This window comes from Rhincodon typus, chromosome 5, assembly GCF_021869965.1.
Source record: "Rhincodon typus isolate 14 chromosome 5, sRhiTyp1.1, whole genome shotgun sequence".
Classification (NCBI taxonomy): domain Eukaryota; kingdom Metazoa; phylum Chordata; class Chondrichthyes; order Orectolobiformes; family Rhincodontidae; genus Rhincodon; species Rhincodon typus.
Genome location: NC_063336.1, coordinates 17776762 through 17790567, shown reverse-complemented (window position 1 = coordinate 17790567; position 13806 = coordinate 17776762). Strand labels below are relative to the sequence as shown.

Here is a 13806-nt window from a genome sequence, read left to right as displayed (position 1 = left end):
CATATAAATACATTGGCTACAAGAGCAGGTCAGAGGCTAGGAATACTTAAGCAAATATCTCTCACCATCTGACTCCCCAAAGCCTGCTACCATGTATAAGGCACAAGTCAGGAGTGCGATGGAATACTCCTCAGTTGTCAGGATGGGTACAGCTCTAACAACACTTAAGAAGCTTGACACCATCCAGGACAAAGCAGCCCGCTTGATTGGCACCACAACCACAAGCACCCACTCTTTCCACCATCAATGCTCAGTAGCAGCAGTGTGTACTATCTACAAGATGCACTGCAGATATTCACTAAAGATCCTTATGATAGCACTTTCCAAACCCACAACCACTTCCATCTAGAAGGGCATTGATGAGTTGGATCAAAGGGTCTGTTTCCGTGTTTTATAACTCTATGACGAGGACAGCAGATAATAGGGACACCACCTGCAAGTTCCCCTCCAAGCCGTACACCATCCTAACTTGGAAATATATCGTTGTTCCTTCACTGTCACTAGGTCAAAATCCTGTAATTCACTCCCTAAAGGTATTGTGCACCAACTGCAGTGGTTTAAGAAAGCAGCTCACCACCACCTTCTCAACAGCAGCTAGCGACAGGCAATAAATGTTGGCCAGCCAATGATGTCCACATCTTGAGCGAATTAAAAGCAAAGTTTGATAGTATGGTTTTGAAAGTATATAATGTAGTAATCTATATCAAACGCTGAACAGTTGATGTTGTGGAGAAGAATATGCCACAACCATTGACCCAGAGCATACCCTTGTGACTTTGGTTAAGATTAATTCTGTCTGTGAAGAGACAGGAAAGTGGACAGGACGGGTTTGAGCAGAGATTCAGGAACTGGGTGAAACTATCACTGAATTGGCATGCGATTGCATGTATGATGACATTACAGAGAAAAGTTATGTTCCATCTTTACCATTGGTTCAATTGAAGTATTTGCTTCCAGCTCCAGGTGCAATGTTTGAGAAAAGGTGTGATTGCATAGGAGGGAGTGCAGAATAGATTTGCAAGAATGCTTCTAGGGTTAGAGGCCTCGATAACATGGATAGATTGGAGGAGGTAGGGGAGCACTTCCTGGAGAGGAGAATATCGAGAGGCGATTTGCCAAATGTCCGAATTGAGTGGTCAGAATAAAGAGAAACTGTTCTCATTGGAAGGATCAAGAATGAGTGTATGTGGTTATCCATTTTGGATTGAGAAAGGATAGATCAGGGTACTTTCTAGATGGTATGAAAGTAAATACAGTAAATGTCTAAAGAGACTTGGGAGTTCAGGTGCACACATCTCAAATTTCTAAAGAAATGTCACCAGTGATGTCTCATCAAAATCCTGCCAAATTCATTGGCAGATTCAGTGCTCCAATATCAGTGTCCTCTGATTACAGTTCTTCAGCTGCATTGGGTTAGCCATCTCAGCCAAGCCTGATACAAGACTTCCAAAACAAGCTCTCTACTCCAAACTTCATAACAGAAAGCAGTTACAGGGAGGGCTCAGAAAATGCATCAAGAACATCTTCAAAGCCTTCCTGAACTCATGGGAATCTCTTACCCGAGATGCCCGAACTAGGGAAGAATGGAGCAGCAAAGGCGCTAACCATCTCAAGCATTTCAGATCGACCCAGGTGGTGGCCAATTGGGAACAGCAGGATGAGTGTGCTGATAATCCTGAGTATCACTCTCTCTTTATTCTTCAAACACTACCTACCCCAGCTGTGGCAGGGTTTATGGATCCAGCATTGGATTGTTTCACCACCTCGGGACCCACAATGCTCGAGTGGAAGAAAATCATCTCTCTCAAGGAACTGCCTAAAACAACTGAAGATAATAGAAGTGCGTAAAAACTGAAAGTATTGCAGATACTGTAAATTAGAAACAAAAACGTAAATTGCTGGAAAGGCTCAGCAGGTCTGGCAGCATCTGTGGAAAGAAATCAAAGTTAACGTTTCAGGTCAAGCTCTAAGGAAGAGTCACTCGACCCAAAACATGAACTCCGATTGGCAGCCTCTGTGGAGGCAGACCTGCTGAGCTTTTCCAGCAATTTCTGTTTTTATTTCTGATAATATAAGTGCAACCTACCTTAAAGGCCCGTGAGAGAGAGGATTTGATTCCTACTCCAGTAAGTTGTATACCAGGGGTTGACCTCCATTACAGTGCTTGTTATATGTTACTGGTAGTGAGGAATTCCGAAGGATGGACAGCATTCAAACTTAATTGCAAATAAAAAAAAAAACATAAATCTGGCTCTTCTGAATGGTTGATCACTCCTTTGTCATTGATCTCGTACTTAACCTCTAAGACTGGTGTTGAGATTCAGTTCTTTTCTTTTGAAATGCTAGGATGGAGAAAAATTGTTCTGAATTTGGTCAGAACCTATTTGGTTTCAAAGCATTTTTTATGTTCCAATCATAAGACCAAAGGAGATCAGGCTAAGCTAGTCTCATTCCATCAAAACAGTTTTAAAGTAAGGTGCTTTATCAATATGCCTGCATTGATATTTAATGTTTATGCTCTTTGAGTATTTTCATTGGCTAGACTGACTGACTGAATTTCCAATTCATGGGTTTCTTTTGTTCCCAACTATGTCTAAGTAGCTCTTTTGACATATTTACAACCATGTGGAATAAAAAATCTTAATTGTTGGCCTTGTTTGAAGCACACGTACTCATTCTCCCTGCAATCCTTATGATTCCACACAATCTAAATGGTTTAGACTTTAATGTATGCGAGTGCAAAATTCACGCAATCGCCATTGTTGTGGTACAGGAGGAGACCTTTTGGTCCATCATGGCTGCACCCGTTCTGTTATTTAGTGCCAATCTCCTGTCTTTTTCCCCCTATCTCTGCACATTATTTCTTTCCAAATCCAATGCTCTTAAATGCCTCAATTGAACCTGACTCCACCACATTTTCAAGGCATTGTATACCATATCCGACCTACGCGCTGTGTGGAAAAAGTTTTTTTTTTTCCTAGCATCGCCCTTGCTTTGCTCACACATCACTTTAAATCTGTGCCCCAACATCCCTTTTTACAACTGGGGACAGTTTTTCTCTATCCATCCTACTCATGAATTTGAAAATATCTGTCAAATCTGCTCTTAGCCTTCTCATGTCCAAGGAGAATGGTCCCCATCTTCTTCAATCTGTCTTCTTAAGTGAAATATCTAATTCTTGGAACCATTCTGGTAAATTGCTTCTGCACTCTCTTCAATGCTTTCCTCTATTATGGAATCCACAACTGTACACAGTCCTCCAGCTGAGGTTTTCTGGCATGCAAGATCAAAATAATTCTGTAATAATTTTTCTGGTCTGACCTATTTTAGAAAGCATACACTGGAGGGACTTGTCACCTACAGATGTCTAATTATTTATTTTAAAGCTTGAGTGCTTTATCACTGTGATAGTGGACTTCAAATGGAATGAAAACATTTGTTAACCAAAAGGATAAAATAAAGGCACTAGAAAGCAGACACGATCTTTTAACAAAATGTCAGTTTTTAAAAAAGGATGTTTCAAAAATTTAGATTAGTTTGGGTTAGTCTTAACTCATTAAAGTTTTGAATTAAACTCTTCAAATTGTCATTCAAATGCTGAAGATTTAAAATCTACCATTCAGAATAATCGAGTAAGATCCTTCCCTATAACCAAGAACAGTTTAACTAGCAAAGAAAAGATACAGATCAAAAATAAGACCTTCATCAAACTGAATCCAAATCCAGCTATCGGACAAAAATCTGTTCCTTTTTTGAGACTAATCACCCCAGGTTTTCACACCAACAGAAATTCCTGATTAACTGTCCCTAAAAATTTCTACAATGCAAAATGTCTCTGACTAACTATCACAACATTTAGATCCATCTTAATCCTGGATTGAAAACGGCCACAACTCTCAAACATGATACTCTGAACCCTGGTTTTACAGTTCCTTTGGAATTATTGTACCTTAATGAAAAGCTTTTATTAACATCCAATTTTATGTTCAGGTGGTGATGGTTAATTTAACTGGATCTTTCTATGTATGCATGATCTGTTTCACTAAGACAACGGTGTTTTCCATAATGTTCATCTTATCTTAAAACAAACACATTTACACATGAGCTTTCGTGCCAAGGACAGCATTAGTGATATGACTCCTGCAGATACTTTTTCAATCCATTCACGTAGTCTGTCCTTGCAATAAATCTTTATTCGTTGATTATTTATTCCTAAGTGACTTATACTATCTCCTGATAGGACTACCTTTAATGTGTCCTCTGTTATACCAGCTAGTGGCTGATTAACGTTTATTAAAATTTTTTCAGGTTTCGCTTTAGGTAAAGCACCTGACAGAACAACTGCTCTCCGAAAGGTAGGAATTTTTGAGATTTTTAATTGTTATGGTTTGATTCTGTACTTGAGTAGGCTGAGCACAATAACTAAATTTAGAGGGAACATTGCTCACATTGGGAATAAACAAAGGAAACACCATATTTATGTACAACTATTTCGAAAAAGCAGTTTCAAAGTTCAAATATTTAATTAATAAGGCATCTCCTTTCCAATTGTAGCTATGAAAATATTACATTATCTTGTTACTTGGCCTCTGTTGCTAACTTGGTATTGGTTTTCAATATCCCGTTCTAGCCTAGTTAATGCTGTGAGCATCAGAATATGGAGAACCATGGGCAAATGCAAGTTTAAGCTCCCAGGCCGTCAGCCTGCACCTGGGGTTATGAGAGTCCTCTGCATTCTGAATGAGTATTTTTAAAAAGTTTGGTTCCATTAAATTGATAGTCATATATCCTTCAACTTTATAGTTTCCTAATTTCCTCTAAACTTACTTTTATTTGGTACATCATAAGGCAAATGCAGTGAGCCAGATATTGAACCTGCAGCATCTGTATTCTATTGCTTCTGATTTGTTTTCACCAGTTGTTTTATTTATTGGCCCAAGATAGACACACAAAGTAGTTTGACTTTAACATGTTTGACTGTAGGACAGAATGAACTTGAGCAGTTGTGAAGGTATCCTAACGGTTTTACCCAGGCTGTCAATCCTTCACTGCACTCTGACTGGGGGAGCTCATATGAGGAACTGCTATACAAGCCCACCTCTGCATTCTAGCACTCTGCAGAATAAGAATTTTTACCCTAAGCACCCAAGGAGCAACTGTTGTACACATTGATTTGCCAGCTGCAGCTTGCATAAGGGAAATATCCATGCCAGCAATTGCTCCACTGCCACCCTCAACGCAGCCCTGATGCCAGCTCACTGGAGAAGGGCCTCCGGCAGGTCACTATTTCTGCCAAATAAAAACCGAAAGAACTGCGGATGCTGTAAATCAGGAACAAAAACAAAGTTGCTGGAAAAGCTCAGCAGGTCTGGCAGCAAAAATTTTTCTTCTGGAAGGAAAAATCTGAGGAAGGGTCACCGCACCTGAAACATTAACTCTGATTTTTTCATCACAGATGCTGCCAGACCTTCTGAGCTTTTCCAGCAACTTTTATTTTGTCACTATTTCTGCCAGTTTTCTCACTGCTGTGCATCACTCCACCATCCAGTGGTTGTTCTGAGAAAAGGCATAAAATATTAGCTAACATCAGTCAGCATGGTCTCAAACTTGAACTCTCTATTGGCTGACTAGACCAGAGTTGAGCTGAACTGCTTTGCATCTGACATTACATGATTTACCACATTTATAAATGTAATAATATTTCTTGCCTTTGTCTGGTTCAGTATACCACTCAATGCTTCATTTCAGCTATTTATTTTGTGGAATTTGTAGGCAAAGAACAAAGCTATCCACTACTTGTACTACATCGAGCGATACAACAATCACACCAGTGAGTATCTATTGTGTATCATTCCATACTTTTCTCAACTTTACAATTATAACTTAATATAGTATGTCCTGAGAAACCTTGGATCATGTGCACACAAGAATATTGTAGCAATGTAGACAGATGTTGGTCTCTATATTTATATCTGGATAATTTTCAGGATTTGCAGTATTTCACCAGTTTGCTTTTCATCTCAACCTATAGATGCATACAAGTATACCTGCCAGCAAACCAGAGAGAAGAACATTGTTTTCACTTGCATCTTCCATTACTAAGAATAATGACCATGAAACTGTTCTTGATTGTTGTAAACACCCATCTGGTTTAATAATGTCCTTTTAGGGACGGAACTGCTGTCCTTGCCCAGTCTGGCCTCCATGTGACTCCAGACCCATATCAATGTGGTTGACTCTTAATTGTCCTCTGGGAATATTAGGGGTGGGTAATAAATGCTCACCTAGCTAGTGATGTCCACATCCTGTGCATGAATTAAAAATAAATTTAAGAAATCTCAATAGTTTTTTTTTTCTCCTCCTTATCAAGATCCAATTACATCAAATTGCAGAAGTCTAAAATTGAACGTATATTCTGATCTTCTAAACCAAGACCACACTCCTAATGTTTGAAGGATGCCTGCCAGTCAAAGAATGAAGTAGTTGCTGGCAATATTTTTCATACATTGCCTTGATTTTAAACATACTGTCTGTCCCAACTGGAAACGGCTGATTTCCATCTTATAACACCTAACACCTGCTTGTGTTTACTTTTGTAGACAGTTATATAAATAAAAGCCCTGCTCTTTGATTTTGCGTGCTAAAATCTGTTTGGAAACAGAAGGGTCTTTATCGAACACAGATTGGTGAAGCATGCCAGTGTAGCTTTTAAAAGCAAGTTTTTCAGAATTCTACAAATTCTGGAAAGGTTCCTGTGGACTGGAAAGTAGCAAACGTAACCCTGCTATTCAAGAAGGGTATGGTGGAGCAGGAGAGCGCTTGGAGAACTACAGACCTGTTAGTTTCACATTGATAATATAGAAAATGTTAGAATCTATTGTGAAGGATGCGATAACTCCACACTTAGAAAATATTGAAAAAATTGGCAGAGTCTACCCAGATGTATGAAAGAGAAATCATGTTTAACAAACTTGTTGGAATTTTTGAGCATGTTAATTGGAGTGGGTATGCTGTGTAGGGGATTCACAGAAGACTTTTGATCAGGTCCCATGCAAGAAGTTAATCAACAAAGTTTGAGATTTTGGAATTGGAGATATTTTACTAACATGGATTGGTTTCCAGACACTAGGCAAGAGTAGAGATAAATGGTGGGCTGTTGCTACTAGGGTTCCAAGGGATCTTGAACAGGCTAAGTGAATGCACTGGAACATGGCAGATGAAATATAATATTAATAAGTGTGAATTTATCCACTTTGACAGATAAAAACATTAGACTATTGGTTCGGTGCTGAGAGATTGATTGTTGGTATCCTTGTTTATGAGTCATTAAACAAAATAATGCGAAAGGCAAATGGTATGTTGACTTTCATCACCAGGGGATTTGAGCAAAGACATCTTGCTGCAGTTCTGTAGAGCCTTGGTTAGGCCACATCTGGAATGTTGTGAGCAGTTTTGGCCTATTTAGCTAAGGAAGGATCTGCTTGCCATAAATGGACTGCAGTACATATTCACATCATTAATCTCTTTGCAGTACTGTTGCTCTACCTAGTTCTCATGAATTGCAGTGTTTCACAAGGCAGATCACCATCTTCTAAAAGATACCTTGGGATAGGAAATAAATGTTGACTCAAACAATGATGTTGGCATCATGTAAACCAATAAAAGAAAATATAGATTGTAAATAATTGGGGCCCCTTCACTGATGTTTCTGGCTCTCTACTGATTACAGCTTACCAACATTAAAAAAGATATATTTAAGCCATCTCTCTATTTCCTGTTAGCTAAACAGCCCTTCATGCTGATCTATAAGCTCTCAACCATGCGTCTTGTTCAGTAACCTTTGGTGTTAAACATGATCAAATGCCTTTTGGAAATCCAAGTACGTTACACCCTCAGGTTCTGCTTTTATCCACCTTGTATGTTACAAAAACTCTAAATTAATTAAATATACTTTTCCCTTCACAAAGCCATGTTGACCTGTTTGACTGCATTATGATTTTAAAAGTATTCTATTATAACCACCTTAATAATGAATTCAAACAGTTTCCCTGTGATGGATGTTAGGTTAACTAGCCTACTGCTTAGCTTTCTTTCTTGTCTTTTTTTTTTGAAAAAGATGTTACATGTGCTGTTTTTCAATCCACTGGGATCTTATCAGAATTAATTAAATTTTGAAATATTACAGCTAACGCCTCTGCTATCTCTGTAGCCACTTCTTTTAAGTCCTTAGGATGCAGACCATCTGGTCCTGAGGACCTTTGAGCTTTTAGGTCTTGTTTTCCAGTACCTTTTCCCTGGTAATTGTGATTATTTTAAGTTTTTTCCCTCTCATTCACCTCTTAAATTTCAAGTACCTTTTGCAAGCGTTAAAAGTCTTCTGCCATGGTGGCAAACAAAAAATGCTGCCTCAATGTCTCTACCATTTCCTCGTTTTCCATTATCAAATCCCAGACTCACCTTCTGGAGGACCAATATTCACTTTTGTTACTCTCTTTCTATTTTAAATGCTTGGAGAAACTGTTACCAGCTTTTTTTTTCCTTTTTCTCTTTTCTTTTAAAAGTGCTTCTTTGCTAAAATGTTCTGGCTTGCCACTAATCTAAGCCGAATTGTACAGAGTCTCTTTCCATTTGATGCTATCCTTAACTTCCTTATTCAGCCACAGATGATGCATCCTTTTTAAAGAGTCTTTCTCACTGGGATAAATCTTAGCTGACAGTTATTAAATATCTCCTTCTGTCCTACCTTTTAATCTAGTTTCCAGGTCACCTTAGCTCACTCTGTCTTTAAACACTTATTACATTTATTCAGGTTTAAGATGCTAGTTTAGACCACTCCTCCCCTTCAAGCTATAAATTTTTATTACATTATCATCACTGTCACCTAGATGTGCCTTTACTATGAGCTTATTGATTAGTCCTGTCTCATTGCTCATAAGCAGGTCTAGAATTCCTGCTCTCTGGTTGAGTCTACAATGTACTGTTCTAATAAAAGGTCTTGTATACATTTCCAGCAACATGTAGAATAAAGCCACCCATGATTATCGAGATATCTTTCTTGCATACCTCAAATTATTTCTTCCCATGCTCTGTATCCTATGGTTTAATGACCATTTAGGAAGCTGCGAACTACCGTAACAACTGACTGACTGACTGCTTACTTTTACTAACTCTTACTAGGGCCATAAGTTGATTTGACACTTTCTTTCTCCCCTTGATCTTTTGAACTAAAGTCATCTCTCACTAATGTATGAATGAAATCCATAGTGAACAAAGCTACCTCACCACGATTGCCTAGCTTGAAAGTGTCAAATGCCAATCAATATTCGCAATCCTCTCCTTGGTCATCCTGCAGTCAAATCTCTGTTATTATCAGGTCATACATAAGTTAATCTTTACTAACGATTTTGTTTTTTTTTGTTAATGCTGCACTTATACCGAACATTTAACTCTTGTCTTTGTACAGTTTTTTTGCAAGCTCATGCCTGATCTACTGGTGCACTTTTAAGTTTGTACTCGCTCTGTCTCCCTACCTCACTCTGTCATTTCCCAATCACTGCACTGCTCTATTTCTTCATTGGTCCCCTTTGATGTACCGCCTCTCCTCTTGCATGATCCCCTCCAGTGACAGGGGCTCCCCATCCCCAAATTATTTAGCTTAAGTAATGTACGGTCCATGTCGTACGACCTGCCAGAACACGGGTCGCAGCACGGTTTAGTGAAACCCTTACCCAGTGATACAGCTGTCACCTGTACCAGTGCCTGAGAGTCTTTGGATGCATTCATCTCTCTGATCTTGTTTATGCTCATTTCATCTGACTCGGGTAATTGTCCAAAGAGGTTTCCTTGTAAGGTTCTTTTAAATTTATATCTTCTACCTAAAGCGTATTTTGTCTTTAATTCAGTTTATCAGGATATAACATCGAAGTTCAAACGAACAACAATCAAAATGAAGAAGCAAAACTACGGTAAGACTAATGTCGAAAATTGTGTGCATCCTTTAGGTGAACAGCAGTAACTCATTCATGTGCATTTGCATCATGTTGAAGGGGAACATCCATTACTTCAGTAAAGAGGATTTTGTCATTGCTAATTTAATGAAGCATTTTTGGTCAAAATCCAAAAGTTGAAAGTATCTTTAAGGTGCTTCTCATAAACGCCTTTATGAATTCGTATGGCAGAGTGAGAATTAAAAACACTGTGTAAGAATGTGCAGGAAATTTGTAACATTTTTTCACTGCTTGCTGGCATCATTGACAGCTCCTTTTGAAGGGCTGCTGATGTGTTCTTCAAAGTCACTTTCATCAAACCCCCTCAATGTGTCTTGTCAGCACCTCTTTCCTCTCAAAATTCCATCTAGCCTCCCATTCCCCTCTCAAACTACGCACATTACTAACTCCACAGTAACTGTTCTGTGTTCAAGTCTCCAGACTCTGGTTTCCAGTGCACAATCCTTGTCAAAGAAATTCTTAGCCAACCTATTTGTCTAAAACATGACTCAGATTCATAAGCATAGAAACACAAATGATGTTAAAGTCTGTCTTAGCCTTGTACCTAGTGAGCATAGAAGCATAAATGATGATCATGTCTGTCTTAGCCCTGCAGTCAGTGATTTAATGAGTTTTAATGCACATCAGTATTTCAGCATTTTTATACCAAGATCAAAACATGTAGAGAGGAAATCTTAAGCAGTCTTGAAGGTTTAAAGAAATTCTAAACTTTTGTTTAAAGCCTTTTGGATACCATGCAGCGCTGTTCTTCCAGCTCTCTCCTTGGTAATTTCTGTAGAGCTGATTCCCAAATACACTAGGTTTTTAAGCATATTAATTACATTTGTGCCTCAGGGTATGGACTACATTGTCACCGAGCAATCATTACGATATGCAAATTAATTGGAATTAAGGACATGTACGCCAAGGTTACTGGATCTACCAATCTGTTGAATATTACTCGAGCCCTCTTTCAAGGATTGTCAAAACAGGTAACGTTGCATTTAAAATCAGATGGTTGCTATTGGTTTCTTTTCAGTTTTGACTGAATCGTCATTGATGAGCAACAGCAAGTTGTTTATTAATGTGAAATTTATATTAGAACTGATCTGAACTTTATATATAAAATCTGGACTTTTTGTTAATAAAGCCTAATTAATTTTTGTCCTTCCCTGTATTGTCTCCTTTTCTCCCTTGGTGTATCCCTGTAGCTCAGAAAATAAGATGATGTGGCTGCAGCAGTTTATCTCACCTGGTCTGTTAGACACCCTGCTACATGTTAAATTTCATTGACTTTCGTCTGTCTTTTCTCCTGTCCACATTTCTGAGGGTTGGGCCGTAGACTTCTATTGGACTGGCCCACTCTTATGGACAAAATCACTGCATTGGCTTGCCATTGCCTTGTGCAGGATGGCTAACTAGCAAACACACGCTCTTTCTGCCTGTCATCAGACATGTCAGAAGGATTTACAAGCCACATTTGTTTGGCTACATTACAAATACATCTGCCGTGCCAATAAGTCCTGATCTGGGACTCAAACCTGGAACATCTGGCTCTAAGGTTATGGACATTGCCACTATGCCACAGGGCTTTCTTCAGATCTGCCTGCTGTCTATTTAACACCACTTTTCACCTGTTTCCTGGGAGGGGGACGAAGTAGCTGAGAATGAAGTGTGCTATAACTTTATGGGATATATAAAATTGTATAAACACTGTGGTTAGGCCACAGCTATAGTATTGTGTGCAGTTCTGGAATCCTTCTCCTAGGAAGGTATGATTGTACTAGAGAGGGTGCAGAGGAGATTTCCCAGGGTGTTGCTTGGGATAGATTTGTTGTAGTTATGAAGAGAGATTTGATAGACTGGGGTTGTTTACATTAGAACAGAGGACACTGAGGGGGACGTGATTGAGATGTGTGAAATTATGAAGTGGTTATATAGGGTAGGCAGGAAGCAACTTTTCTCCGTTTGTGGAAGGATCAATGATTAATGGGGATAGATTTAAGGCAAGGGACAGAATGTTTCGAGGAGATGTGAGGAAAAACTTACTCGGTTTAAGGGTGGTGGGAACCTGGAAACCCCAGGCTACAAGGATGGTAGAGGCAGAAACACTCAACATTTAAAAAGTATTTAGATTATCACTTGCAGTGCCATGGCATTCAGGCTATGGACTAAGTGCTGGAAAATGGTAGTTTTTGACCAGCGCAGAAGGGTCTTTGCTGTGCTGTAGATCATTATGACTGTAGGAAGCGGGATTCAGAATTAAGCATCTTCACGCCTGTTCACAACTGGCCATTTTGGGTTCTCCATTCATTGCTGTCTGTGGATACTCACTTAAAAAAGTTTAAGCGCATTACTTAGCAGACTTGAGTATATCGACAGCTCTTGGAGAATTTTATCAGTCTGTCTCCATCAGCTTTTTATTCTACTTTCACCTATATTCTGAAATTTGTGTATAAGCTTTTACATTTTAAAATGATGAATATATTAAGGTATAATAAGGTGTATATTGTCTGTCACTCCTGTATCTTTGAGATAAAGAAATTAACAACAAAATTTTTATTGACTTTAACTTGGCTAAAAATAATGGTAGACTGTACGATCAAAGTATTTCATCCTGTTTACTTTGTGCTTCAATCCCACAGGAGACTCACAGTGACTTAGCCGATAAGAAGGGGTTACATGTAGTAGAGTTTCGAAGTGAGCGTGGGCCTTTGCCCCTGATAGTTGCCTCCCCACGTGGCCCCGTCAGGAAAACGCCTGAACCTGATGAAATTCCTGACACCAAATTGGATTGGAGTGAAGTGAAAGCAGCACAGGGTACGAAACAATCGGTCTGGGCAAATGTCAAGCGCACAATTTGGTGACCAGCTGGTACTTTCTGGCAAATGCTGTTGAGGCAGTTTTACCTACTGAATCTGCAAAGAAAATGAGAGATCCTGGCTGAGAACACAGCTCTCTGCAGACCTTAACACAAGACAGAAGAATGATATGTTTAACATCATCAGCCCTGATTGTAGTTTATGGATGAAAGGATTGGCTAATTAAGTATTTTTCCAGTGTGTTCCGGTTTCTTTATCTGGAACAATGGAGCTTTACGAACATCTGTTAAAGTTTGTTGCCTTACATCATAAAACCAATAAAATCCATTGTGTTTAATTTAATAAAATGCTGACTTTGTTAGTGTTAATCCAAAATTAATTTTCTTGTACATGGTACAGCTGCTGGGGACGGGGGTGAAGGGGAATTGCACATTAATGCAAGCATTCCAAATGTCATCAAAAAATACGCTTCATCGTGTCCACTTTAAATAGGATTGTAAAACACTATACAATTAGTCAATATGTGTTGGCCCTGCCATTAAAATATTGCTATTAACATTTAAAACTGATTTAGAAGAAGAGTAACTTTTTCTTTGGAAGGCATTAGTAATGTTTCAGGACGTTACATAAGACATTACAGTTTCTGCAGATTTACTCATAGCTTTTTTTCATCTTTGATAAGTATAGTTTAAACTACAGATGTGATAGAAATACATCAAGCTTATTTTTACTGAACACTCATACTTTAAATGGTTAATTGATATAATTTTAATATTTTAAGTTGATATTTTTAAAAATAATAGTTATAGATCTACTTTTGAAGAACAAAGTTTTCGCACAATTTAGGGGAGAAATCTTAGTTGACAATTAATTAGAAAATTTCAGTTTGGTTTTAGCTAACAAAGTAGCAAAAAGGTAGATTAGAGATGGAATAGATCTGATGCCTTCATTTTAGCTACCATTTGCTGACGAATGCCAGGTTCTATTTCAAGAATGTT

At 38.6% G+C, this 13806-nt stretch overlaps 1 protein-coding gene across 1 annotated transcript in view; it reads left to right on the top strand.

Moving 5' to 3' along the window:
• mrps5 (mitochondrial ribosomal protein S5) overlaps positions 1 to 13155 on the top strand; it is a 27124-nt gene extending 13969 nt beyond the window's left edge. Inside the window, exons 2-6 of the mRNA XM_048597342.1 lie at positions 4309 to 4355; positions 5773 to 5830; positions 9903 to 9965; positions 10842 to 10978; positions 12632 to 13155. Of these exons, the coding sequence (XP_048453299.1) occupies positions 4309 to 4355; positions 5773 to 5830; positions 9903 to 9965; positions 10842 to 10978; positions 12632 to 12853 (527 nt within the window). The 3' untranslated portion in view covers positions 12854 to 13155. The remainder of the gene's footprint in view (positions 1 to 4308; positions 4356 to 5772; positions 5831 to 9902; positions 9966 to 10841; positions 10979 to 12631) is intronic.
• The last annotated feature ends 651 nt before the right edge of the window (positions 13156 to 13806 follow it).